Source organism: Heloderma suspectum, chromosome 3 (assembly GCF_057233095.1).
Source record: "Heloderma suspectum isolate Gila_16-S chromosome 3, 16-S_ref, whole genome shotgun sequence".
Lineage (NCBI taxonomy): Eukaryota > Metazoa > Chordata > Lepidosauria > Squamata > Helodermatidae > Heloderma > Heloderma suspectum.
The window spans coordinates 51,535,815-51,558,682 of NC_139460.1; the positions used below are offsets into that span (position 1 = coordinate 51,535,815).

Below are 22,868 nucleotides of genomic sequence, written 5' to 3' on the forward strand. Positions count from 1 at the left end.
GTAATAAAAATACAAGTTTATAGTTGTTTTTATTGTTTTATTGTTATTGTAAGCAGCCCAGAGAACTTTGTTATTGCAGCGAATATAAACAGCGAATGAATGAATGAATATTTAAGTTACAATCTACTGCCTAATTAATGATGAGCACCTTTCTGAACAATACTGGCCTGCGAGCTCATATTACGCCAGTACTTTTCCAGCTGCACTGGCTGCCAGTCCATTTCCGGGCCCGATTCAAAGTGCTGGTGTTAACATTCAAAGCCCTTAACGGCTTGGGGCCAGGTTACCTGAAGGATCGCCTCCTCCCATATGTGCCTGCCCGGACCTTAAGGTCATCATCAGAGGCCCTTCTCCGTGAGCCCCTGCCAAAGGAAGTGAGGCGGGTGGCTACTAGGAGGAGGGCTTTTTCTGTTGTGGCACCCCGGCTCTGGAATGAGCTCCCTAGTGAGGTTCGCCTGGCGCCTACATTGTACTCCTTTCGGCGCCAGGTGAAGACCTTTTTATTTTCCCAGGCATTTTAGCTTTCTAAATTTTTATCTTTGCTGTTTTAAATCTGTATTTTAAACTCCTGTACTGCTGCTAGGTTTTATTGTGGTTGTATTGTTATATTGTGGTTTTAATGTTCTATATATTTTAAATTGTTTTATTGTGTGTTGTTTGGTTTTAGTTTTTGTGAACCGCCCAGAGAGCTTCGGCTATTGGGCGGTATAGAAATGAAATAAATAAAATAAAATAAATAAAATACAAAAGTGTTTTGATTGATTAATAGGCCTGCAGTTCCTAAAATACATTTAAAATCCTAAGCAGCTTGGGACCTCGATATTTGAGGGAGCGCCTCTCCCTATATATGCCTGCCTGAGAACTGAGATCTGTTGGAGGGGCCTTCCTCTGCATCCCACCAGTACGAGACATACATTATGGTGGGATGTGGGAGAGGGCCTTCTCTGCTGTGGCACCCCGGTTGTGGAATGCCCTCTCCTTGGAGGCCAGATTGGTGCAGACACTGATCGGCACCAAGTAAAAATATGGCTTTTTACCAAAGTCTTTGAGGGCTAAATGCATTCCCTAGCACATTGTTTTAACTGTTTTATTGTTTTAGATTTTAACTGGTATTAGCTTATTTAATTGTTTAATATGTTTTTAGGTGTTTAAATTATTTATTGTTTTATACGGTTTAAATTGATTTTTTCTGTACACCGCCCTGAGATCTTAATGATATAGGGCAGGATAGAAATGTTTTAAATAAAATAAACAATAAATAAATAAATAAAATATTGCATTATAGCCTTGATTTCTGAAGCATCCTCCGCTTACCCAAATTCTGACCCTTCATCATCGATGCAACATTTCTCCAAGCGTCTTTTTCTCTTCCAATTTTGGTAAAACGTTTTATTTCTTGGTACTGACGTCCACTGAAATGGGTGGGTGGGAAGTTTGAATAAAAAAAATTAACAATACAAAATGCAAAAGTGAAGAATGCATTCCTCAAAATTGTAAAAAAAGGGCAAGCTATATACAGACAGAAGAAAAAACCCCATATCATTTAGTTTACTGAAATGATAACACATTCCAGTATAACCAAATATAATCCCCCACCTCATGATGAAAGAAAATGTTTCTTTCTTAACTGAAGAATAGCGATGGACAAATCTGTAAGTTTCTCTGTCCCTCACTTTCTCAGTCTTAAGTTTGGCTCTTCCTGTTTCTGCATCAGTTTGCAAATTAGTTTTTTTTAAAGTCCACACAAAAAGTTGTACGCATTTTCATGCGCATTTATCCTAATAGAGGGGTCTTTCTATGAGATTTGGCCTAATAGATGCATTCTTTGCAAGCTATTTTCCGTAGTATGAATTTTTGTTGGTTATTTTCAGTAATACACATTTTTGTGTGCATTTCCTCCTTATATGCATTTTTGTACACATATGTTGATTGAAGAACTGCTTTACAAAATTTGAAAAAGTGCAAATATCAAATGTGAACCAAACAAATTCCTCTGCCATCTCTACTAAAGAAAAAGCAAATTTTCTTGTTTCTGCAGTACAAATGGACTTGGAACTTTTTGCTTAAGAACATTAATGACGTACATATGTTCAGTTTCTTAGGAGGTTGCTGCTACCTATCTTATCCCCCTCTGATATCAAGTAATTCAGTCTGATCCAACTGTATCTACTAAAACTCCATTTAAGGAAATGGAAAGTTATATATAAAAATATAAAGCTGGCAGATTGCTGGACGATACTGTGCTGATGCGATGGGGGCAGGAAGATTTATTTGCTGCCCTCACTTCCATGGAGTAGGCTCCCAAATGGCCTCTGACCTGTGTTTAGTTGAATTTGGCTCGTGCTTTTCTCCACCACTGGTCTTATCATCAGCCAAGACACTCTGTTGCTCTGAGCTCCTTGGAAAACCAAGGAGTCCATGCTCTGGGTCCCAGCAGAAGCAACGACGTCAACTGCACGGATCATCTCCCCATTCCACAGATCAACCAGGGTTTCGACAGGATTGCCGGCTCTAGTGCCTGGGAGCATTCATGAATCTTTCATGATCCATCAGTCTTGAAGGGTAGACCAATTTAATCGGTCCCTCACCCCTGCAGAGGCTACGTGTCCCAGCAAGTCTAAACCCTATTAGGTAGCAATCTGTCCACCAATTGAATTCTTTTGAGTCCCTCTACCCAAAGATCACTTTCATTCTGATTAGCAAACATCCAGTCAAGTTCCAAACTCAGTTTCACTTCCACAGGGAACTGCAACCAAAATGAACAGATGAAAACTGCAGATTAAGTGCTCAGTTTCTTCCTTCTTCATCTTTTTAAAGTGTCCTGAATTACTTGCATTCATAAAGCTGAATAACTGTACCTTTTAAACAACTATAGAATATTTACTTTTCAAAATTTGAATACCCAAACATAGTTCTTCGCAAATGTCAAGAAGAAATAGCTTCTATTTACCCCTTGGAATGGACGTTCCCACTGGTGGGCATCTGCAAGTCTTGACAATGGGGACTGAACATGGACATCTTCTGACTGTGTGTTTGATACCTTCTTTGGTATTCGATACTGAAACAAGACATCAAATTCACATGTGTTTCACAAAAGAAAAAGGGAAACAATACTTAATTCCAAACATTAAAGTATAAAAGGAGAAAAAGTTAGGGTGTAGAACCTATGAAAATTATGACATTTACATTTAAAGACTTTAAATAATACCAGTACAACAATTATAAATCAAATCAATCTTCATTAGATATAAAATTTTAATCTGCCAAACATGTCAAACATAATGGCCTTCCTCATACTATAATTCAGTCTTTGCAATTAGTCATACATTTGTTTCTAAAACTGTTGTGTAATTTATATTTACATGTGTATGTTGTTCCATCCAAAGTGACTATGTTTTAGGAGAGCTGCAGAATATTATGAGCCAAATTGCCAAAATAATGGATGTAGATTAAGGACAAACTTACATTCAGTTGACCTGAAGGTATTTTTTCCCCACATCCTTCCATGTTTGCTGCTGTATAAGACAGATAGAAAATAACAGTATTTTGCATCATGCTATAAGCATTTCCAAAAGTAGCTAATTAGGGTTCACAGTACTGATAGGAGACAGTTCATATTTCCCAGATGTTAAAGGTACACACACCCCTTGTGAATAAAAAGGCTTCTCTGATGATTGCTTTCCCCCCAAACTGGTATATACTTCCAAGGTAACTGCTGATAATAAGGTTGCCAAAGCACAAGGAAGAGACACTTACTAGGTCCCTCTGCTACTGTAAGGAGATTAACTGATCAGAAGCAGTTATTCTGTTGTTTGGCAAGATGCTGTTTGACATCTGTTTAACATCTACAGATGCTGTTTAACATCTATAAATAGGAGCTGGGAGAGATCACCCAGAGATTGAGACTTGGGTGTCATCAATATGCTAATGATATACAGCTTTAACCAAGCATCCAGGACCAATCATCACTACGGCGGATAAAAATCAAGATTAACAACAACAACAATAATAATAATGCATATTTTAAATAGAACAAAAAAAAGATGACATGCTTGACAAAAGGGAAAGTTTCTGGATCTATAGACTAAGAAGCCCCAATGGCCTTAATCTGGAGGATAATTCATAAGCATTACACCAATCATTCCTCTGTTTTTTTCCTAAGGAACTTTCATCTCCAGGCATTCCAAACTGCCACTCCTGATATCCATTTAACAGCACAGCTACTGATGAGGGCAGAAGCCAAAACGTTTAGCTTAAATATATTTTGAATACTCTGTTGTTAGGCTTCCTAGCTTTCTTATATATTTAACATTAAGACTGACTATATCCACAGTGGATCCAGAGCCTCCTTGTTTTGCTGTTGTGCGGCTTTACACCAACCTCTCTCATTCTCTCCCTATTAAAATCATCAGTAACATTCTACATTTCTCTCATTTAAAAAAAAAATAGTTACAATTACATCTAATCACAACCCTACACCAAGGTCTGCGCCAGTTGGATTCCCCCCAAACCCCAAAGGGCTAACTGACATCAACTGCCATGTAGGAAAGAAGGAGCAAGGAAGGCAGGAGCAGGCAGAGGAACTATCAGGGCCAGGCCAAGCATGGGCAGGCAGCCTCCAAGGGCCCAGAGGCTCAAAAGGGCCCAGGCCTGACCCTGTACCGCAGCAGCACCTGCTGCAGTGGTGGTGGCTCCTCTTCCTTGTCTTTCTCCTCCTCCTAGCCCTGACTGCCCTGCTGGCAAAAGAAAGTGCCCCAGCCGCCAGGTAGACAAGCCTGCAGGGCCTTCCCCCCACCAGAGATGAGAGGGGAAGCATGGCCATTCTACCAGTCTTGCTGACAGTTTACTCATCATCATTTATTTATTAGGCAACCAAGTACAGATTATAGCCAAAGAGGCCAACAACAGACAGCTATCAATACAATACAGGGTATTAACAATAAAAATTATATCACCACATTAAAATTCAATACTCAGTGCCTTACAAGAATGTGATTGCAGAGGCCACTTTTCTTAAGAAAAATGTTTATCCTTTTGGGCTATTCTAAGTTGGGCTGCTTTTACCGCAAATCTAGCTGTGTTAAGCATGACAAACATGGATGTATTTGACAAAAAATATTTAGTTTTATCCATATCATTAAGGTTAGCTACAGGTGCTGAACATCTCATTAAATATTTATCTCTTGGAATTTTATATAACTTGCAATGTAGACCGTAGTGTACTGTATCCTCAACCACATGACTACCACAAATACAGAAACATTGTTCCCTGGGGATGTTCTTGTATCTTCCTTCCCTAAAATTAGTTTTCATTGTCTGGAAGCGCAAGGCTACAAAGGTCTTGTGAAGAAAGGGAAACGTGATCTCAGACAGGTATTCCTCTTCCCCATGGTAAGTTTTTAGGGAGGGGTAACAAGTGGAAAATCTGGATACCCTAATTACTTCAACATCCAACCTAATATGCCTGCATCTGTTTTTTAATAGATTCGCAGCTGTTCTGTATATCACTAGGTGCTACCACTTTAGAGTCCAGCCCAAATTTCTTCAGACTTGCTTCACATCTTATTAACCAATTATTTTTAAGAGTGGAGCTTCTCTGCTCTGCTACGCAATGAGTTATTAGTTCGCTAGCTGTGCATTCCATTTTGAGGAAGTAGAAGTACACAGTACCTCAAATTGAGTATATCATTGGCATTACTCCGACTTCTGCCCGTATATAACTAACTGGCAGGTGTGCCTGGTGGGAGACTTAGCAATGCTCTTAAGAATTCATTCTGTAAAGACTCTAATGAACATCTCTCAGAGAACCCCATATCTTAGCCCCATATATAATCTGCTGACAGTCTACTTAATATTTTCCTCTTCCATCTCAATCACCTTTTCCTTGTGTGTCATGTCTTTTTAGTTTGTAAGCCTGTGGACAGCGGCTATCTTTTTTTAATGATTGATTGTAAGATGCTCTTGGATACTTTTTTTTGCTGAGAACCATGATAAACTACTTTAAATAAATAATACACTTGTAAACATGCTAAACCTACACTTACAGTCTCATAAAGATAAAGTTACTTACCAATCAGGCATGAGCATTCCTTTTTAGTTTTTCATCTCATGAAAATGGCTCTGTCTAGCCTAAATATCAGCTTGAACATTCTGGGCTTTCAGTTTCTCTTTCTTTAACTAAAGTCACATGAGAGAGAAGATAGGGAAGGAGTATTCCACCAGCCCTGCGGAAGATCACCTTCACAAAGGCTTCTCCTCCCTCAACTGTCACTGCCAGTAGACATTCCGGCAGGCTGTATTGTGGGAGATGAAAGGAGGGAAAGCAAAGCCATTCCACCAGACTTAATTTTCCCCCTCTTCCCTCCCTATTCCTTTTTCCTTGTGTGTCAAGTCTTTTTAGATTGTAAGCCTGCAGGCAGTAATTGTCTTCTTTTACAGATTATTTGTAAACTGCTCTGGGACCAAAATTCCACAAAATTGTGTCAAGTTCTCTAGAACAAAAAGCAGGATGAAGAGTTCTGGAGAACTTGAAAGCTTGCACAATTCTGTGGAATTGGATTAGTCCTAATAGAAGTACTGCAAACTGTGAATTTGGGATTTTTCCCCTTATGGATCAACACAGCTGCCTTTGGGATTTTTTATGTGCTTAAGAAATAAGGAATTACAAGAGCCTGAGACTGGTCACTGTGATGATCTTGTATGCACTTGAACTTTGCAGAGAAACATCGAGGCTGTGCTACTTGCATTTCATGGTCCTTGGGCCATTTCTCTGCCCTCATGTTAATGTACAAACTGGGAATAACACATGCATCTACTGAAATGGGTCCTTGCCCACAAAAGCTGATGGCATAATAAAAATTAGTTTTTAAGGTGCCAAAAGCCTTTTTTGTCATCTTTGCTGCAACATGGGCTCCCTTCGTTTGGAAGATACGAATGCCAGTCAGTGAGATTATTTAACCCCAATTAAAAGAACAAAACCATTGAGTGAGTAAGATTTTGAGTCAGAGGCATCAAGGCATTCATGGGGCCATATAAATCAAACGAAGCCGGGAATGTCTTCTTCCAGCTACAGCCCTGTTGCCTCCCTATTTATTGGAAGCAAGCCCCTCTATAACGCTGCAGGATTTCCTTCAGAGTAAAACATGTAGCAGCTTGAATCCAAAGCAGGTTAAGTAAAGAGAGTAAGCCCCATTGGACAAAATGTGATTTACTACTGAGGATCTGGACCCAGTGGAGGCTGGTGGCTACGGTTTCGGTGGGGCTGTGGATCCATTCTAGCTTTCAGTCAGAGCCAGCCAGAACTCTAAGGGAGCTACCCAAGGTGCTGAATCCTATCCCCAAACTAGGTTCAGGACCCTTTAAAGTTCTGGCTGCTTCTGACTGAAACCCAGAAAGGATATCTAGCCCCACCGAAATCGGAGCCACCAGCCTCCACTGACTGGATCCCACTGTCAATCTCCCTCGTCGCTACCTGACAAACGACGGCACAAATTAGCCCACCAATCGTATCCAGTCGCCACTTAAGGGGGCAAGCACCGTAGTTGCGTTTAAACCCCCGCAGCCTCATAACACTCCCAGCCCCAGCCAGGAACACCATCCCTCCGAGAAGGGAGCGGCTCCGCGGGAAAGAGAAAACAAGGCGCCAAGGCAGGTCTGACTGCGACCGGGCCCCCTTCCCGCGACACCTCCCTTTCCCCTCTCACCTGGCCAGAGAAGGCCACGGCACTCCTCCGGCTGCGCTGCGCCCGCCTTTGTTTATCCGGAGCGGAGCCGGTAGCTCGTCGCCCTGCGCGGCAGCGCTCCGCGGCTTCCGGCGTAGGCGCCGCCCCTCGCCTCGTCTTATCTCCGAGGGAAACCGGTCGCGAGGCGTCGGGCGCTGTTGCGTTGCTTCTCCGGGCCTGGCAAAGCAGCGCCGTTGGAGGCCCCAGGAGGCCCCCTCGCGGGCCCAGACTTCCGTTTCCATAGCAGCGACACGGGCCTCTTGGGTGTCCCTCCCCTCGCCGGTCCTTAAGAGCCCTCCGCACGCCCCCTCCTTTCTGGGGCATACCAGTAGGCCTTAAGAGTTGCCCCGGCCTGTCTTGAAGGCTAACGGGCAAGAACTTAACATTGCAGGTAGTTAGCTGCGTTCGTCCACGAAAGAGAGAAATGCCAAGCCAACTAAAAAAGGCACAGAATGCTGGGCGAGGTTTCGGGTTCAGCGGAACGGCTTCTTCAAGCTGGATATTCAGCAAGAAAAAAGAAAGAAAAAACCCGTGGAGAATGAGACAGAAAGATGTTACTGGGTGTGGCAGTGTGCCGTTTGTAAAATAGGGTAGATGAGATGCTTGGTAGGCATATAATATAATCTTATGCATGTTGACTTGGAAATAGATCCCGTCTTTCTTTCTTTCTTTCTTTCTTTCTTTCTTTCTTTCTTTATTATTGCATTTATATCCTGCCTTTTTTCCTCTTGCAAGGCACCCAAGGCAGCTTACATGATCCTCCTCCTCTCCATTTTAGCCTCACAACAACAACCCTGTGAGGTAGGTTGGGCTGAGAGTGTGTGACTGGCCCAAAGTCACCCAGTGAGCTTCCATGGCTGAGTGGGGACTAGAACCCGGATCTCCCAGCTCCCAGTCCAACACTCTTGCCACTACACCACACTGGCTCTTCAGTAACTCCCAAGTGAGTGAGTACAGGGCTGCAACCTTAAAGGGCCCTCCTAGGTTGAGAAAGGTGTAAAGGCTAGAGGAGCAAAGAAAATGGTTGCTCGCCCTTGTTATGGCTTCCCACTTATCTAGCAGTAAGTAGTTCTAGAGAGGTTGTGTCTTACCCTGGTTTGGTTTCCTTTGGAAGCACACAGCACTGGAGACGTACTGCGTTTTTGTAATATTGGGGCTTATTTAGAAATAGATAAGTACAGCATAGTTGGGGGCAATTGGCATAACACTCCAACGAAGAGCAAATCAAGTGCCCCGCATCATTTCCTCAGAGAGGAACCCCAGCACTCCTAGATGCCTACAGTGCCCAGCTCATTCTGTCTCACTGGATGTTTTCAGGCTCCTAGCTTACCAGCAAAATCATGCAGCTATTTCAGCTTTTCCTCTTAACAGACTTTTTTGTGGAAAGAATAATTACAGAAGTAGGAAAACACAGGAGGGTTACAAGAGGAAGACACAGTCTGCTCACTCCTCCTCCTTCCCAGTAAAATTCTGTGAATGACACAGGGTAATTGCATGATAAAAGTCTTGTCTGGAAACACCAACTATCTCCTGGCTTTGTTTTTTTGAGTCGCACATCTCAAGTCCCATTCCTTGCTGTGGGAGGGGGGTGGGAGAGAAGGAATGAATTGGCTCCAAATTGGTTCTCAAATTCTAGACATTCTCTGCCCATCAACTCTTAGTTCCTATTGGGGGTGGGGAGAGTCTTCAGCCCTGAGTACCTACACTGCCTCCCCCTACCACCACATATATCTGGGATTGGGTGGTGAGGACTTCCAGATTATACAAATTCCAGACTTGAAATTAAGACCTACTGCTCCCCTCCACAAGAACTTAAATTTTACATGCACTTACTGCAGTAGAACTTACTTCCAACTAACAGCTTGATCCTATAAATGTTTATTAAATCCATAGGCTCGCTTTTCAGTTGATGTGGTAAGAAGACAGGCTAAGGTAGTTATCCTTAAATCTAGACACTTTTTCCGGCAGTGATTCTGCTACCCTTGCAAGTCCTTTGTGACATGCCACTAGCTTTTGCTTCACTGCCTCTGTTCACCCTCCTATGTTTTGTTTTTTATTCAATTTATATCCTGCCTATATACAAATACTCTAATTAATGTATAACTTTAACAAATATAAATAAGGTGCATTCTTAGCCAGTGTGGTGTAGTGGCTAGAGTACTGGACTGGGAGTCGGGAGATCCGGGTTCTAGTCCCCACTCAGCCATGGAAGCCCATTGGGTGACTTTGGGCCAGTCACAGACTCTCAGCCCAACCTACCTCACAGGGTTATTGTTGTGAGGATAAAATGGAAGGAGGAGGAGGATTATGTATGCTGCCTTGAGTTCCTTGGAGGAAAAAAGGCAGGATATAAATGAAATAAATAAATAAAAATAAATAAATAATTCTTACACATGCCTTCTTGAAAGTAACTTCTGTTGAAAATAGAAATTGCTTCTAGGTGTGTTTAGATGCACATAGTGGGTATATAGCACCTATCAAGGGTTGTTTGATACATCATGTTCTTAAGGAGTATCCATAAAATGTGCTACATTCGTAACACATTAAAAACATATATGAATAGGAGCACATGCTTCCAGCTGTGTAGATTATAAAGGTGCATTTGTATATGTGTTTCAGCCAGGTAGGACAAATACATCAGTTAACTTGGGAGTTATTTAAGAGTTTTCCAGTATGGTGGTTATAGGGTTAAAAAAAATGTCATGAAATGCAAAGCCTTACTATAACAACATACTAAAGTGGTCCTCAAATTTTATCTATCTCCCCCCTACCCACCCCCTCGCTATGAACATGTAGTAAAGATCTGAATATTTGTAGCTAGGAGTCTTGGGGTGGTTCCATGTGGATGGCTCTTAGCACTATCAGTCAAAAGACACTGTGCAGCCTTTCCATTTTTCTCCTTTTCAGATTTTCTATGGGAAGAAAAAAAAAGTGGTGGGAGAACATGGGAGGGTTACTAATGAAATATAATAAATGCTGACTGGACTCCTGTAAAATTCCATGAGTAAGGCAGGGTGATTGCATGATAAAAGCCTTGTCTGTAAGCACTCTTAGATTATAGGCTATGTGTAAATGGCTTCTGATCTTTAGAGTTGGCACCATATATATACCTTTATTAGGAAAGGATAGAGATGTTGATCTACAAGTCACCATAATGGTTCAATCTGTTCAGACAGATTTCCAAAGCAGAATATACTGAAATATCTAAGAAGCCATTACTCTCAAGCAACATGAATGTAAGTATGTTCTGCATTAAAGCTTATGCTAATTACACTCTCCTTTCTTGGAGTAGGATGACACTTCTCAGGTTAAGAGAGCAATCCTGTGGCCCCTAGACAGCATCTGGGGGGCTATAGGATAGTTGGGATTTCTGGATCTGAGAAATCAGAGTCAGTGCTCCAATCTTATACCGAGGAATCTGAGCTCCCCTCCCGCACACACCCAGTGCAGCGAGAACCTCGTCAGTGACCTCAGAAGAAGGTAAAGAGGGTATTCCCATGGGCAGAGATGGGACTGGGGAGGCTGGCTTACAAGGAATCCTCCAGCCTCCTTCCCTCCCCTGCCCTGACTCCTCAGCTAGATGGGCCAAAAAGCCTGTCTAGCTGAAATGTAGTCCAGCAGGAGCGCGGAAGTGAAGACTGCCTTTGCCACACCTCCTGGTCTGCATTGCATGGCCATAAGCTTCCAAGTTCAGAGGCTCACGACCATCCCCATAGGACTGCACCCTAAATAGCAATGGCTTTTTTGTGGGTTATAAAGTAATTATAAGTATATTATGAAGAAATCATTCCAATTACCCGTCCCCTTTCCTGCAATCCGTATCACTTTATTTGGCCAACTCAGAGGTCAGAAAATACTGTGCAAGCATCAATTTCTCCAAAACTCTTCATCAGGCAAGATGATAAACAAAGCAAAAAAAAAAAGAAAAGAAGGGATGGTGGTGGGGGAAAGCAGCTAATGTTCAGGCCCTGGAGTCTGCATTTGGTTACAGTCTTACGATGGACAGTGGGAGGAGGCTGCAGACATTCAAAGGCTCTAGTAGGTACAGAGATGGTTTCAGGTTGCACCTGGGACCCTCCCAAAGGTTGCTGGGAAGAAGAAACAAATGAAACAATGGTTGATCCCCTGTTTTGGGAAATAACCCAGCTGTTACTCAAAAATTGTTTTCATCCTTAAGCAAACATATGTTCCTTAGGTGGAAAAATAAGTAGGGAGAAACTCGACAACTTATATTTTATCTACACTAGTTCTCCACGGTGTGTTGGTGTTAAATTTAGCATGTTTCAGGCCTGTGTTACCTGAACTAAAATATCCAGGAATGTATGTAGATGGGTTAAATGCACTGAAAATGTTAATAAAGTGATGCATATGAACAGAAATCCTACAACTGGGACAATGACGTTGCTGCCTGTAGACAGTTCATTGTTACCTTCCTGGCCTGCTCCTTCTGATGAACGCATTGATATAAAAAAGGGGAGAGAGGCTTATGTGGATGACACCAAATAAACTACAGCAAGCATCCTGAGAAAGAGCAACAATCTGCTGTCTCACTACAGGAGATAACAACAAACAACTGGATACAGTTTATTGATGAGCAATGCAAATTATCATGGCACCAGTCAGGTATATTCAGACATGGCCTTATTTTTAGTCATGCCAGTAACTATCCTATTATAGCACCTAGCCTTTATTTCACACTGACCAAACTAACATAACTTCCTGTGGTCATCTTGTGTACAAGAATACAAACTGTATCTCTACTGCTAAGACATAACTGCTAAAAAAATTGTCTTAACATATCTTTTGCTGGATACATAGTCAAGCACAGCTACCCTACAGATATAACCCCTATTTAACTGATCTAATTGTTCTGCTTACTACTACTAAGGAACACTGGTGGCTATAATTACACAATCCAGGGAATAGTCTGAAAGTGTCTGGTGTAGTGTAGTATCTGAAGCTTAGTAGGTTTGAGCCTGGCCATTTGAAAAGCACCTATAATCTACATGCCACTATGAGCTACTTTGAGGAAGCGTGGGGCAGAAATGTAACAAATATAGGACATGAGCCAGGAAAGCTAGGCACTTTTAAGTAGGATTGATTTCAATGGAAGAGTTAAGTGCTTGCTTAATTCCTTCCCATTGAAATCAATGGGAAATAAATCACTAACTTTGGTTGGACCATGCCTACGCTTCTCAGGGCGGGACGTAGAAGAAATAGTGTTGTAATAAGAACTCAAATATATGCTTAAGAAGATTTGACATGATCTGCCTATCTATTGTATTTTCAGTGGTTACGAATGAATGAAGATCTGAGCTTCAGAAAACTAATAAATGGTTCAGAGTGTCCAGAAAAACTCAAATATGACTTTAACAAAAATGGTGAGCTTAGGCACATAGATACCAATGAACCTTTTACTTTTAATTACCAAAAGTCATATGATGGTAATCACAAACGTTATGAAGTTCTTGGACACTTAATTACTCGGTATGTTTATGAGCTCCTGGAAAAGGCTTGCAAACTGGAAAAGATTTACATCCCAGCAGGTGCTCCAGACAATGAACTTCATAGTTTCTTTTTCATGAGCGAGAATGCATTAACAAATTGCTCAACTATAGTTGTCCTTCTTCAAGACCAGGGGACCTTTCGTGCAGGTCAGTGGGGGCAGAAGACCATAATTCATGAAGGCCTCCAACATGGATCTCAAGTACCATTCATTATAATGGCTCTGCAGTACTCTTGGGGGGTGATTGTTTTAAATCCAAATGACAATTCCATTGATCTGAAGCTAGAACCAGAATATTTAAGCATATCTGAGAAAGAAGACTCCAATTGTCCTCTACCCTGGGCAGTCCCAAAGGAAAATAGCAGTAGTCCTGAAGAGCATACAACCTATGTTTGGGACCACTTCATTTCAAAGACCATAGCTAGAAATGTGGCTTTCATTGCCCATGGCCATGGAGGATTGGTTTTTGTCAACTTGCTCATGCAGAGAACTTTGGAAGTGATGAATAAAGTGTATGCTGTTGCACTTATTGACTCCACACACCACACAATGCACCAGACACAAGGCAATTCACAGGTGCAGGCATGGATATGGAAGCACTGCCGAGAGTGGGTATCAAATCGTAAACCTTTAGATAAGTCAATAGGCTGTCTTGTGAAAGTTGATTGCCCTACTGTCTCTACAGGAACAGAAAAATACAGCCTGGCCCCTTCCTCTAGTCTACAATCCGTTTTCAGGTATCTTAAGAATGCACTGAAAACTGGTATGAAAGAATGTTTCATTCGTTCACCTATTGTGACAAGGAGCAAAAAAATGAAAAGTTAAAAGTATATGTGTAATTGATATCTCTCTTCTATCAGTAAAAGTTGTATACTGCTTTAGATGCCTACGCTCACCCTTGAGACATATTTTATCCAGATATGGAGCATTTATTTTTACTTTTGATGTTTTGAAAAGTAGTTTTGAATTACAACTGTTTATGTCTTATTTCAATTTCTGAAAACAAACTTTGGGCGAATGTTGAAATTTAGAAACTCTATTCCTTACAATGTTTTACAAAAATAAAATTTTTTGTTTATGGCAATATCCTTTTCTTTGAAAAAAATGTTAAATCTGAACCATCAGTAAAAAAACAATCTTGAATATGTAAATGAATTATGAATGGCCAGCTTGGTATATAGCAAAAATAGGTTAAAATGTGGTTTGAAATGCATTCAGTATCCTCATTCCAGCATTGTAGTTTGACCCAATACAGTTGAATTTGACACCAAGTATCAAACAATTCTCAAACTATTTTTGTGGTCAATCTATTAAAAAGAGTTCTGTAGCATAAATAATAAGTTGCTACTGCTATCATTGAGAAGACAACTTCCCAATTTAACTTGTAAAACCAAGAATGTCTTGTATTCCTGAAGATTAGTGTTCAAAATTGTGTTCATTTAGCTGCTGGGAAGTAATGCCAGATATGAACGTCATAGTTTTGTTTTTATGAGTGAGAATGCATTAAGAAATTGCTCAACAATAGTTGTCCTTTTTCAAGACCAGGGGAACTTTTGTGCAAGTCAGTGGGGGCAGAAGACCATAATTCATGAAGGCCTCCATGGATCTCAGGTATCATTCATTATAATGGCTTTGCAGTGCTCTTGGGGGGATGATTGGGATTTAAAACAATGACAATTCCATTGATCTGAAGATAGAACCAGTTTAATTTTAGCTTTTCTAAAGATATAATAATGTGACCTCTTCCTCAGATTGCTTCAATAGGATATGATTTCTATAGCTGTATTGATATACAGCCCAAAGGCATTTATTTAGAACCAGGGCTTGCTCACTCTACAGCAGTTTCCTTGACTAACAACTTGGGTGTAAATAAGCTGTAACCTAAGCAAGTAAGAAAAATGACTCACCAACTTTTTTATGTACATAGCTTGATTTAAAGAAGGAAATAATGAAAGAATGTCTGTCTCTTCTGACGGCGACCGATATGATCCTGAGGATGAAGTCAAACTCAATTTCTTCTAGTTTTAAATGTGATAAACATTTGGAAAAAAGAGTTGGAATAAATCAGTCTTGGGATGTTCACATTCCAGTTTTTACTCTACTCCAGATAAGGCATTTAAATGTCTTGGTAGAGAAGGTCATACTTGGGAATATTTTGGGGGTCAATTGGACTACGTACAATGAGTTTTCCACGCATTGCTCCACGATAAATCACTTCAATCAAATCTATAAAGTCTTGCTTTGTTTTGAAACTTCCCACAAACTTGGTATGATCTGGAGATCTAATTAGGAAAGAAAAATGGTACAAAGTAAACAAAAGTTGGAATAAAAATGTAGACATTAAAATTTTGAAATAGTGATAATTCAAAGTCTGAACCCTAAAAAAACTGATATCACAAATCTGTTAGCCTTTTAAAGTGCCAGAACACACACAACCTTGTTGGATCAAGTCAAGGGTCTATTTAATCCAGCATTCTGTTTCCCAGACTGATGCTTCCAGGATGCCCACAAGCAAGACAATGAAGCCAATAGCTTCAACACCATACTGCCTCTGAACTTGGAGGGTCTATTTAGCTATCATGGCCAGTAGCCATGTTGATAGACTTATTCTCCAAGAATTTGGTCTAATCCCCCTTTGAAGTCATCTAAGCCAGTGGCCATCATTGCAGCTTGTGGCAGAGAGTTCCATAATTATGTGTAGTGTGAAGTTCTTTCTTTGGCCTGTCCTGAATCTACTGCCAATCACTTTCATTGAGTGCCCCCAAATTCTAGCGTTATGAGAGGGAGAAGACTGTTTCTTCATTTACTTTCTCCACACCATGCATAATTGTATAAGGGAGTAATCCTATGGCTGCTGGTCAGCGGCTAGGTGACCATAGGATATGTGGGTTTCTGGGAACCGACCTTGGAGCCCGCGCTCCGAGGTTGGTTCCTGGAGAACCGACCTTCCCCTTCCGTGCTGCCTTGCAGGCAGCACGGAACAGCCCCATGCTCCGCTCTTGGAAGAAGAGTGCAGAGCGGCCAAAACAGGGTGTTCCGGGGTGGGGAAGGCAGAAGTGCTGGTATGACACACCCTACTCTGCCTTCCCTCAGCTAGACAGCCAAAATCAGCTGTCTAACCGCAAATGCAGGGCAGGAGAAGTACAGAGGGAACAATCTCCTCTGTGCTTCTCCTGCCCTGCATTGGATAGGCAGCCACCTCTGAGTTTGGAGGCGGCCGCCTATCTCCATAGGATTGCAACCTATGTCTCTATCATGTCCTCCCTGAGTCATTTTTCTAAATGAAAAGACCTCAGACACATATCTCATTATACTAAAATTTTCCAATCATGCCAACTTCTAGAATGATCATCTATCTATATACTCGATGACACTATCATTTTTGTGGGAACAGACTAATATTGCTGTTCTTCTGAAATTCTTTTTATTCAGTCAGTTTAGAGCTTGAATTATTTCTGGAATGACGGTGATATTGATATTCTAGTATGAAGAAAAGTGATATTAGTATTATTTTAATCATGCCTCTAGAGTAAAGAAATACTGTTGCATGGCCAAGGTAAGTTTCACAAGTGTGAAGTAAACTGCAACACTTGCTACATATTTGAAGTATTTTAATGGTAAACCAAGACCATCTTAAGAACAGCTAATGCACTACTCCCAAACCTATTTGGCAATAAGTTCCATGGTTTGCAACGGGACTTATTCTGAGAGAGCATTCTTAGGACTGTAAGCTTAGTTTCTTTGCATTCCGAGATCTGAAGAAATCTTACATGAATTATGTATACTATTGAATTCTGTAACTATGTCACTCCCATGCTGAAAATCATGATGATGGAGTGATTTATGCTTAAGTCAGAGCATGGTACAAATCCTTCCTACTGTAATGCTTTGCAAATGCAGAGGGATGGGAAAACTCAGTATATACATGCACTTGAACATATTTCTTTGACTTGCTGTGCAGTGAGGCAACTTGTCAGCATCATAAATATAAGACAGCACCACAGATTAACAAAGCTCCTGCCAAGCAGGGTAACCCATACATGGGTTATGTGCAAACTGACTTACCCATAATCCACTTTCATGTGCTGACCATTGAAAAAGAAGACTGTTGACGGAATATAACTGATGTCAAAATACCGGGTGTACACTGGCACCTTGTTTACATCCACCAAGTAAACTGCAGCCATTTTACTTAAATCATGAGATGTTTTCGCAAGCTGTGGAGAAGCAGAGGTTGTTAGGTGGTATCTGATGTAAGAGGGTGAGAAACACATTGTTGAACAATTGGGGCAAGTTAAAATACTGTTGAGAATAGGGTAATAACTGAAGCCACTATTCATTCAATGTTTGGGGGGTGGGGATGACATGAAGGAATGGTTAATCCCTTTGTTGTTGTTCAGTCGTTCAGTCGTGTCCGACTCTTCGTGACCCCATGGACCATAGTACGCCAGGCCTTCCTGTCCTGCGCTCTCTCCCGGAGCGTGCTCAAGTTCATATTCATTGCATCCGTGATGCTATCTAGCCATCTCATCCTCTGCCGTCCCCTTCTCCTTTTGCCTTCAGTCTTTCCCAGCATCAGGGTCTTTTCCAGGGAGTTTTCTCTTCGCATTAGGTGGCCAAAATATTGGAGCTTCAGCTTCATTATCTGTCCTTCCAATGAGCACTCAGGGTTGATTTCCTTTAGGATGGACTGATTTGACCTCCTTGCAGTCCAGGGGACTCGTAAGAGTCTTCTCCAGCACCACAGTTCGAAAGCATCAATTCTTCGGCGCTCAGCCTTCCTTATAGTCCAGCTGTCACAGCCATACATTACTACTGGGAAAACCATAGCTTTGATTAGACGGACCTTTGTCGGCAAGGTGATGTCTCCGCTAGTTACTATGCTGTCTAGGTTGGCCATAGCTTTCCTCCCAAGGAGCAAGCGTCTTTTAATTTCATGGCTACAGTCACTGTCTGCGGTGATCTTGGAGCCCAAGAAAGTAAAATCTGTCACTGCTTCCATTTCTTCCCCTTCTATATGCCAGGAAGTGATGGGGCCAGATGCCATGATCTTAAGTTTTTTTAATGTTGAGTTTCAAACCAGCTTTTGCACTCTCCTCTTTCACCCTCAACAAGAGGCTCTTTAGATCCTCTTCGCTTTCTGCCATTAGGGTGGTATCGTCTGCATATCGGAGGTTGTTGATAATTCTCCCAGCAATCTTAATTCCGACCTCTGATTCATCCAACCCGGCATTTCTCATGATGTACTCTGCATATAAGTTAAATAAGCAGGGTGACAATATGCAGCCTTGTCGTACTCCTTTCCCAATTTTGAACCAATCGGTTGTTCCATGTCTGGTTCTTACTGTTGCTTCTTGACCCTCGTACAGGTTTCTCAGGAGACAGGTAAGGTGGTCTGGTACTCCCATCACTTTAAGAATTTGCCACAGTTTGTTGTGATCCACACAATCAAAGGCTTTAGCGTAGTCAATGAAGCAGAAATAGACGTTTTTCTGGAATTCTCTTGCTTTCTCCATGATGCAGCGAATGTTGGCGATTTGATCTCTAGTTCCTCTGCCTCTTCTAAACCCAGCTTGTACTTCCGGTAGTTCTCGGTTCGCATACTGCTGAAGCCTAGCTTGTAGGATTTTGAGCATCACCTTGCTGGCATGTGAAATGAGCGCAATTGTGCGGTAGTTTGAACGCTGTTTGGCGTTGCCCTTCTTTGGAATTGGAATGTAAACTGACCTTTTCCAGTCTTGTGGCCACTGTTGAGTGTTCCAGATTTGTTGGCATATTGAATGCAGCACTTTAACAGCATCATCTTTTAGGATTTTAAATAGCTCGGCTGGAATACTGTCATCTCCGCTAGCTTTGTTGTTACTAATGCTTCCTAAGGCCCACTTGACTTCACTCTCGAGGATGTCCGGCTCAAGTTCAGTGACCGCACTATCATGGCTATCAGGGACATTCAGATCTTTCCTGTATAGTTCTTCTGTGTATTCTTGCCACCTCTTCTTAATCTCATCTGCTTCTGTTAGGTCCCTGCCTTCTTTGTCCTTTATCATGCCCGTCTTTGCACAAAACGTTCCCTTGAGATCTCCAATTTTCTTGAAGAGATCTCTAGTCTTTCCCATTCTGTTGTTTTCCTCAATTTCTTTGCATTGTTCATTTAAGAAGGCCTTCTTGTCTCTCCTTGCTATTCTCTGGAACTCTGCATTCAGTTGGGTATATCTTCCCCTTTCTCCCTTGCTTTTCGCTTCCCTTCTTTCGTGAGCTACTTGTAAAGCCTCATCAGACAGCCACTTTGCTTTCTTGCATTTCTTTTTCTTTGGGATGGATTTCGTTGCTGCCTCCTGAACAATGTTACGGACCTCCGTCCATAGTTCTTCAGGCACTCTGTCTATCAGGTCTAATCCCTGAAATCTATTCCTCACCTCCACTGTATATTCATCAGGGATATGATTTAGGTCATACCTGAACTGTTTAGTGGTTTTCCCGACGTTCTTCAATTTAAGCCGAAATTTTGCAAGAAGCAGCTCATGATCTGAGCCACAGTCAGCTCCAGGTCTTGTTTTTACTGACTGTATGGAGCTTCTCCATCTTTGACTGCAAAGGACATAATCAATCTGATTTCGATATTGACCATCTGGTGATGTCCATGTGTAGAGTCACCTCTTGTGCTGTTGGAAAAGAGTGTTTCCTATGATCAGCATGTTCTCTTGGCAAAACTCTATTAGCTTTTGTCCTGCTTCATTTTGTACACCAAGGCCATGCCTGCCTGTTATCCCGGTGATTTCTTGACTTCCTACTTTAGCATTCCAATCCCCTATGATGAAGAGGACATCTTTTTTTGGTGTTAGTTCTAGAAGGTGTTGTAGGTCTTCATAGAACCGATCAACCTCAGCTTCTTCGGCCTCAGTGGTTGGGGCATAGACTTGAATTACTGTGATGTTGAATGGTTTGCCTTGGTTTCGTACTGAGATCATTCTATCATTTTTAAGATTGTACCCCAGTACTGCTTTTCCCACCCTTTTGTTGACTATGAGTGCTACTCCATTTCTTCTAAGGGATTCTTGCTCACAATAGTAGATATGATGGTCACCTGAATTAAATTCGCCCATGCCTGTCCATTTTAGTTCGCTGATTCCCAAGATGTCGATGTTCAATCTTGTCATCTCATGTTTGACCACCTCCATCTTACCTTGATTCATTGATCTGACATTCCAGGTTCCTAAACAATATTGTTCTTTACAGCATCGGATTTTCTTTTCACCACCAGACACATCCACAGCTGAGTGTCCTTTCGGCTTTGGCCCAGCCGCTTCACTCTTTCTGGCGCTACTTGGAAATACCCTCTGCTCTTCCCCAGTAGCATATTGGACACCTTCCGACCTGAGGGGCTCATCTTCCGGCGTCATATCTTTTAGCCTTGTGATACGTTCCATGGGGTTTTCTTGGCAAGAATACTGGAGTGGGTTGCCATTTCCTTCTCCAGTGGACCACATTTTGTCAGAACTCTCTGCCATGACCTGTCCGTCTTGGGTGGCCCTGCACGGCATAGCTTATGGCTTCACAGGTTAATCCCTACAGGGGGCTAATGCCAGCACAACTTTGTGTTGCCAAAAACAGTTGCAAGGTTGGGAGTGATTGTGGCCTTGGTTAGGACCAAGATAACTAAAGGACCACCTCCTACCATACAATCGGGTCATCAGGGCAGGCTGCACATGCCATAACCTGCTACCATCAGATGCATGGCTGATGGGAATGTGGGGGACAGCCTTATCCACTGTAGCACTATGGAATTCCTTGCCCTGGGAGATCCATCTGTTCCCCTCTCTTTAATGAGAGAGCTTTCTAATGCCAAGTGAAAACCTTCCTGTTTCAGCCTTCTGTCTAGCTGGCCTATGAGTTTTTATCCTCCAGGGTGGGGGCGGGGTGTAGGTTATCTGTTGCTTTTGTTAATACTTTAATGTTTGTATTACATTTTAAAAATTGTACTGCTATCTGCCTTGAGTGTTTCTGAGACAGAAAGGCAGGATAGAAATGTTTCAAATAAATACAAAATATTAAAGACATATGCAACACTTTTATGTGGCCCAACCTGACTTGCGTCTCCTAGGATGCTATTTTGATGTAGTGGCATGTGCCTTTTTCGCCCCCACACAGCATACTTCTATCCCAAGCTTATGCATGTTTATTTAGAAATTATTCCCATTTATTTTAACTGACTTGCAGCATAATCCTGTGCATTATACTTGGGAATAAGTCCTGCTGAGTTAAGTGGGATTTACTCCTAAATAAGCGTGTACAGGTGTGTAGCCTTCTGACCGACACTGCTCCTCTTCTGGAATTCAAGATTAACAATGCTAATGCATTTAAGCCATTACTTTCTGTTTAGGCACATACACTAATATATCAGAAGTAAGCCCCATTGAGTTCAATGAGACAACCCCCAGGTAAGGACACATAGGAGCCTTAATTATGGAGTAGGGCTATTTCTTTAAGAGAGGCATAAGCATGCATATTATGTGTGGCCTAGGATCTTCTGAGACAAAGAATTTTTCATTTCCTTGTTTTACTTTTTAAAAAATATTTCCAAGAACTGTCTCAATAGCTATTCCACCTGGCCATGAAATGTTATTTAACTATGAAGATTTAGTGCCATAATTTGCTTGGTTTGTGCTTTTTCCTTTTGTATCACATCTATTAAATGTAAAAGTGTGGACGGAGACTAAAGTATGTAACCGAAGTAATTGCATATTTCCCCGTTCCACTTACCCATCCCTCCCTCTGTTATTTCCCTAATACTGAAGCTGAAGTTCAAATATTTTGGCCACCTAAGGCGAAGAGAAAACTCCCTGGAAAAGACCCTGATGCTGGGAAAGATTGAAGGCAAAAGAAGGGGAGGGCAGAGGATGAGATGGCTAGACAGCATCACCGATGCAATGAATATGGACTTGAGCATGCTCCAGGAGAGAGCGCAGGACAGGAAGGCCTGGCGTGCTATGGTCCATGGGGTCACGAAGAGTCGGACACGACTGAACAACAAATGTTTAGGTTGTAAGTCTCTTGGGTTAGGCACCTATCAAACCTGTACTTCGTGAAGCACCACGTACATAGATAACGTTTTATAAACATACTTTTTCTTTGAGCTAAGGCAGCTGTTGTGATAGAATAGCGGGTAAGTGCCCAATCTTGTTGGCACCGGTAACCAAATCCTAATAAAGTGAAAAGATGCGATTGCAAGAATCAAAACCTTTGCTCACAATATCATCCAGCTGCATGCAGACAAGATCCTCATCTCTGCCAAAGCAAAGGACCAGGACTTTCTCTGCCACGCTCTTGATCGCCTCATCCACCTCCTTTTTGCTGGACAGTTTGGGCAGCAGGAAGCTCATCGCGACTGACAACAAAGACAGCGGCCGTTCTCCCTCCTGGAGCCCCCGCGAGCTCACGGCAGAACGCATGCGCGCGCACTACTTTCGCGAGACGAATCTGTCGGCTAGCTTCGTTGGGCCGTAGCGCTTCGTGATTGGCTAGCGACTTCGCCAATCAGTGGCAACTATCGCTAAGCTCGTTCCACTCATTTACGGTTTGTTGTAAAACTGCCACAGGTCGCGGAACCAATGAGCAGAGTCGTATCTGTGAGAGAGAGTTTA

General features: G+C 41.9%; 3 protein-coding genes across 16 annotated transcripts in view; 1 reads left to right on the top strand and 2 right to left on the bottom strand.

Moving 5' to 3' along the window:
* Positions 1-7,757, bottom strand: part of SENP7 (SUMO specific peptidase 7) — a 46,887-nt gene extending 39,130 nt beyond the window's left edge. For 3 of the 6 annotated variants that reach the window (XM_084843215.1, XM_084843214.1, XM_084843211.1), the window contains exons 1-4: positions 7,704-7,757; positions 3,466-3,515; positions 2,951-3,058; positions 1,315-1,412 (exon numbers count right to left, since the gene is read on the bottom strand). In XM_084843215.1, the coding sequence (XP_084699341.1) occupies positions 1,315-1,412; positions 2,951-3,058; positions 3,466-3,507 (248 nt within the window). In that variant the 5' untranslated portion in view covers positions 3,508-3,515; positions 7,704-7,757. Of the gene's footprint in view, positions 1-1,314; positions 1,413-2,950; positions 3,059-3,465; positions 3,516-6,070; positions 6,180-7,703 lie in introns of those variants that run through there. The other 3 variants (XM_084843212.1, XM_084843216.1, XM_084843217.1) reach the window with 3 other exon arrangements.
* On the top strand, positions 7,583-14,556 carry LOC146349675 (putative protein ARB2BP). Of its 8 annotated transcripts, none has more exons than XM_084843262.1 (3): positions 7,583-7,651; positions 10,894-10,957; positions 13,012-14,556. In XM_084843262.1, exons 2-3 carry the CDS (start codon positions 10,952-10,954, stop codon positions 14,050-14,052), a joined length of 1,047 nt encoding a protein of 348 aa, XP_084699388.1. In that variant the 5' UTR covers positions 7,583-7,651; positions 10,894-10,951; the 3' UTR covers positions 14,053-14,556. The 8 variants fall into 8 exon arrangements, with proteins under 8 accessions (XP_084699388.1, XP_084699386.1, XP_084699389.1 ...); XM_084843260.1 differs by lacking the exon at positions 7,583-7,651 and adding an exon at positions 7,804-8,112; XM_084843259.1 differs by lacking the exon at positions 7,583-7,651 and adding an exon at positions 7,837-8,327.
* TXNL4B (thioredoxin like 4B) lies at positions 11,517-22,662 on the bottom strand. Of its 2 annotated transcripts, XR_014789053.1 has the most exons (4): positions 22,476-22,662; positions 17,293-17,444; positions 15,135-15,509; positions 11,517-11,809 (listed from the first exon to the last, which is right to left on the bottom strand). XR_014789053.1 is itself a non-coding variant. In XM_084843269.1 (3 exons), exons 1-3 carry the CDS (start codon positions 22,605-22,607, stop codon positions 15,344-15,346), a joined length of 450 nt encoding a protein of 149 aa, XP_084699395.1. In that variant the 5' UTR covers positions 22,608-22,662; the 3' UTR covers positions 14,140-15,343. The 2 variants fall into 2 exon arrangements, 1 of the variants encoding a protein (XP_084699395.1); XM_084843269.1 differs by lacking the exon at positions 11,517-11,809 and having other exon boundaries at positions 14,140-15,509.
* Positions 22,663-22,868: the final 206 nt, after the last annotated feature.

Excerpts from the sequence above, each read along its gene's own strand:
- LOC146349675 (XM_084843256.1), top strand. Across the intron at positions 10,958-13,011 it reads TACTCTCAAGCAACATGAAT|TGGTTACGAATGAATGAAGA; the intron begins GTAAGTATGTTC and ends TTGTATTTTCAG.
- TXNL4B (XM_084843269.1), bottom strand. The coding sequence starts at position 22,607 with ATGAGCTTCCTGCTGCCCAAACTGTCCAGCAAAAAGGAGGTGGATGAG. Across the intron at positions 17,445-22,475 it reads GCATGCAGCTGGATGATATT|CTTGCGAAAACATCTCATGA; the intron begins GTGAGCAAAGGT and ends GCTTCTCCACAG. Across the intron at positions 15,510-17,292 it reads CACATGAAAGTGGATTATGG|ATCTCCAGATCATACCAAGT; the intron begins GTAAGTCAGTTT and ends TTTCCTAATTAG.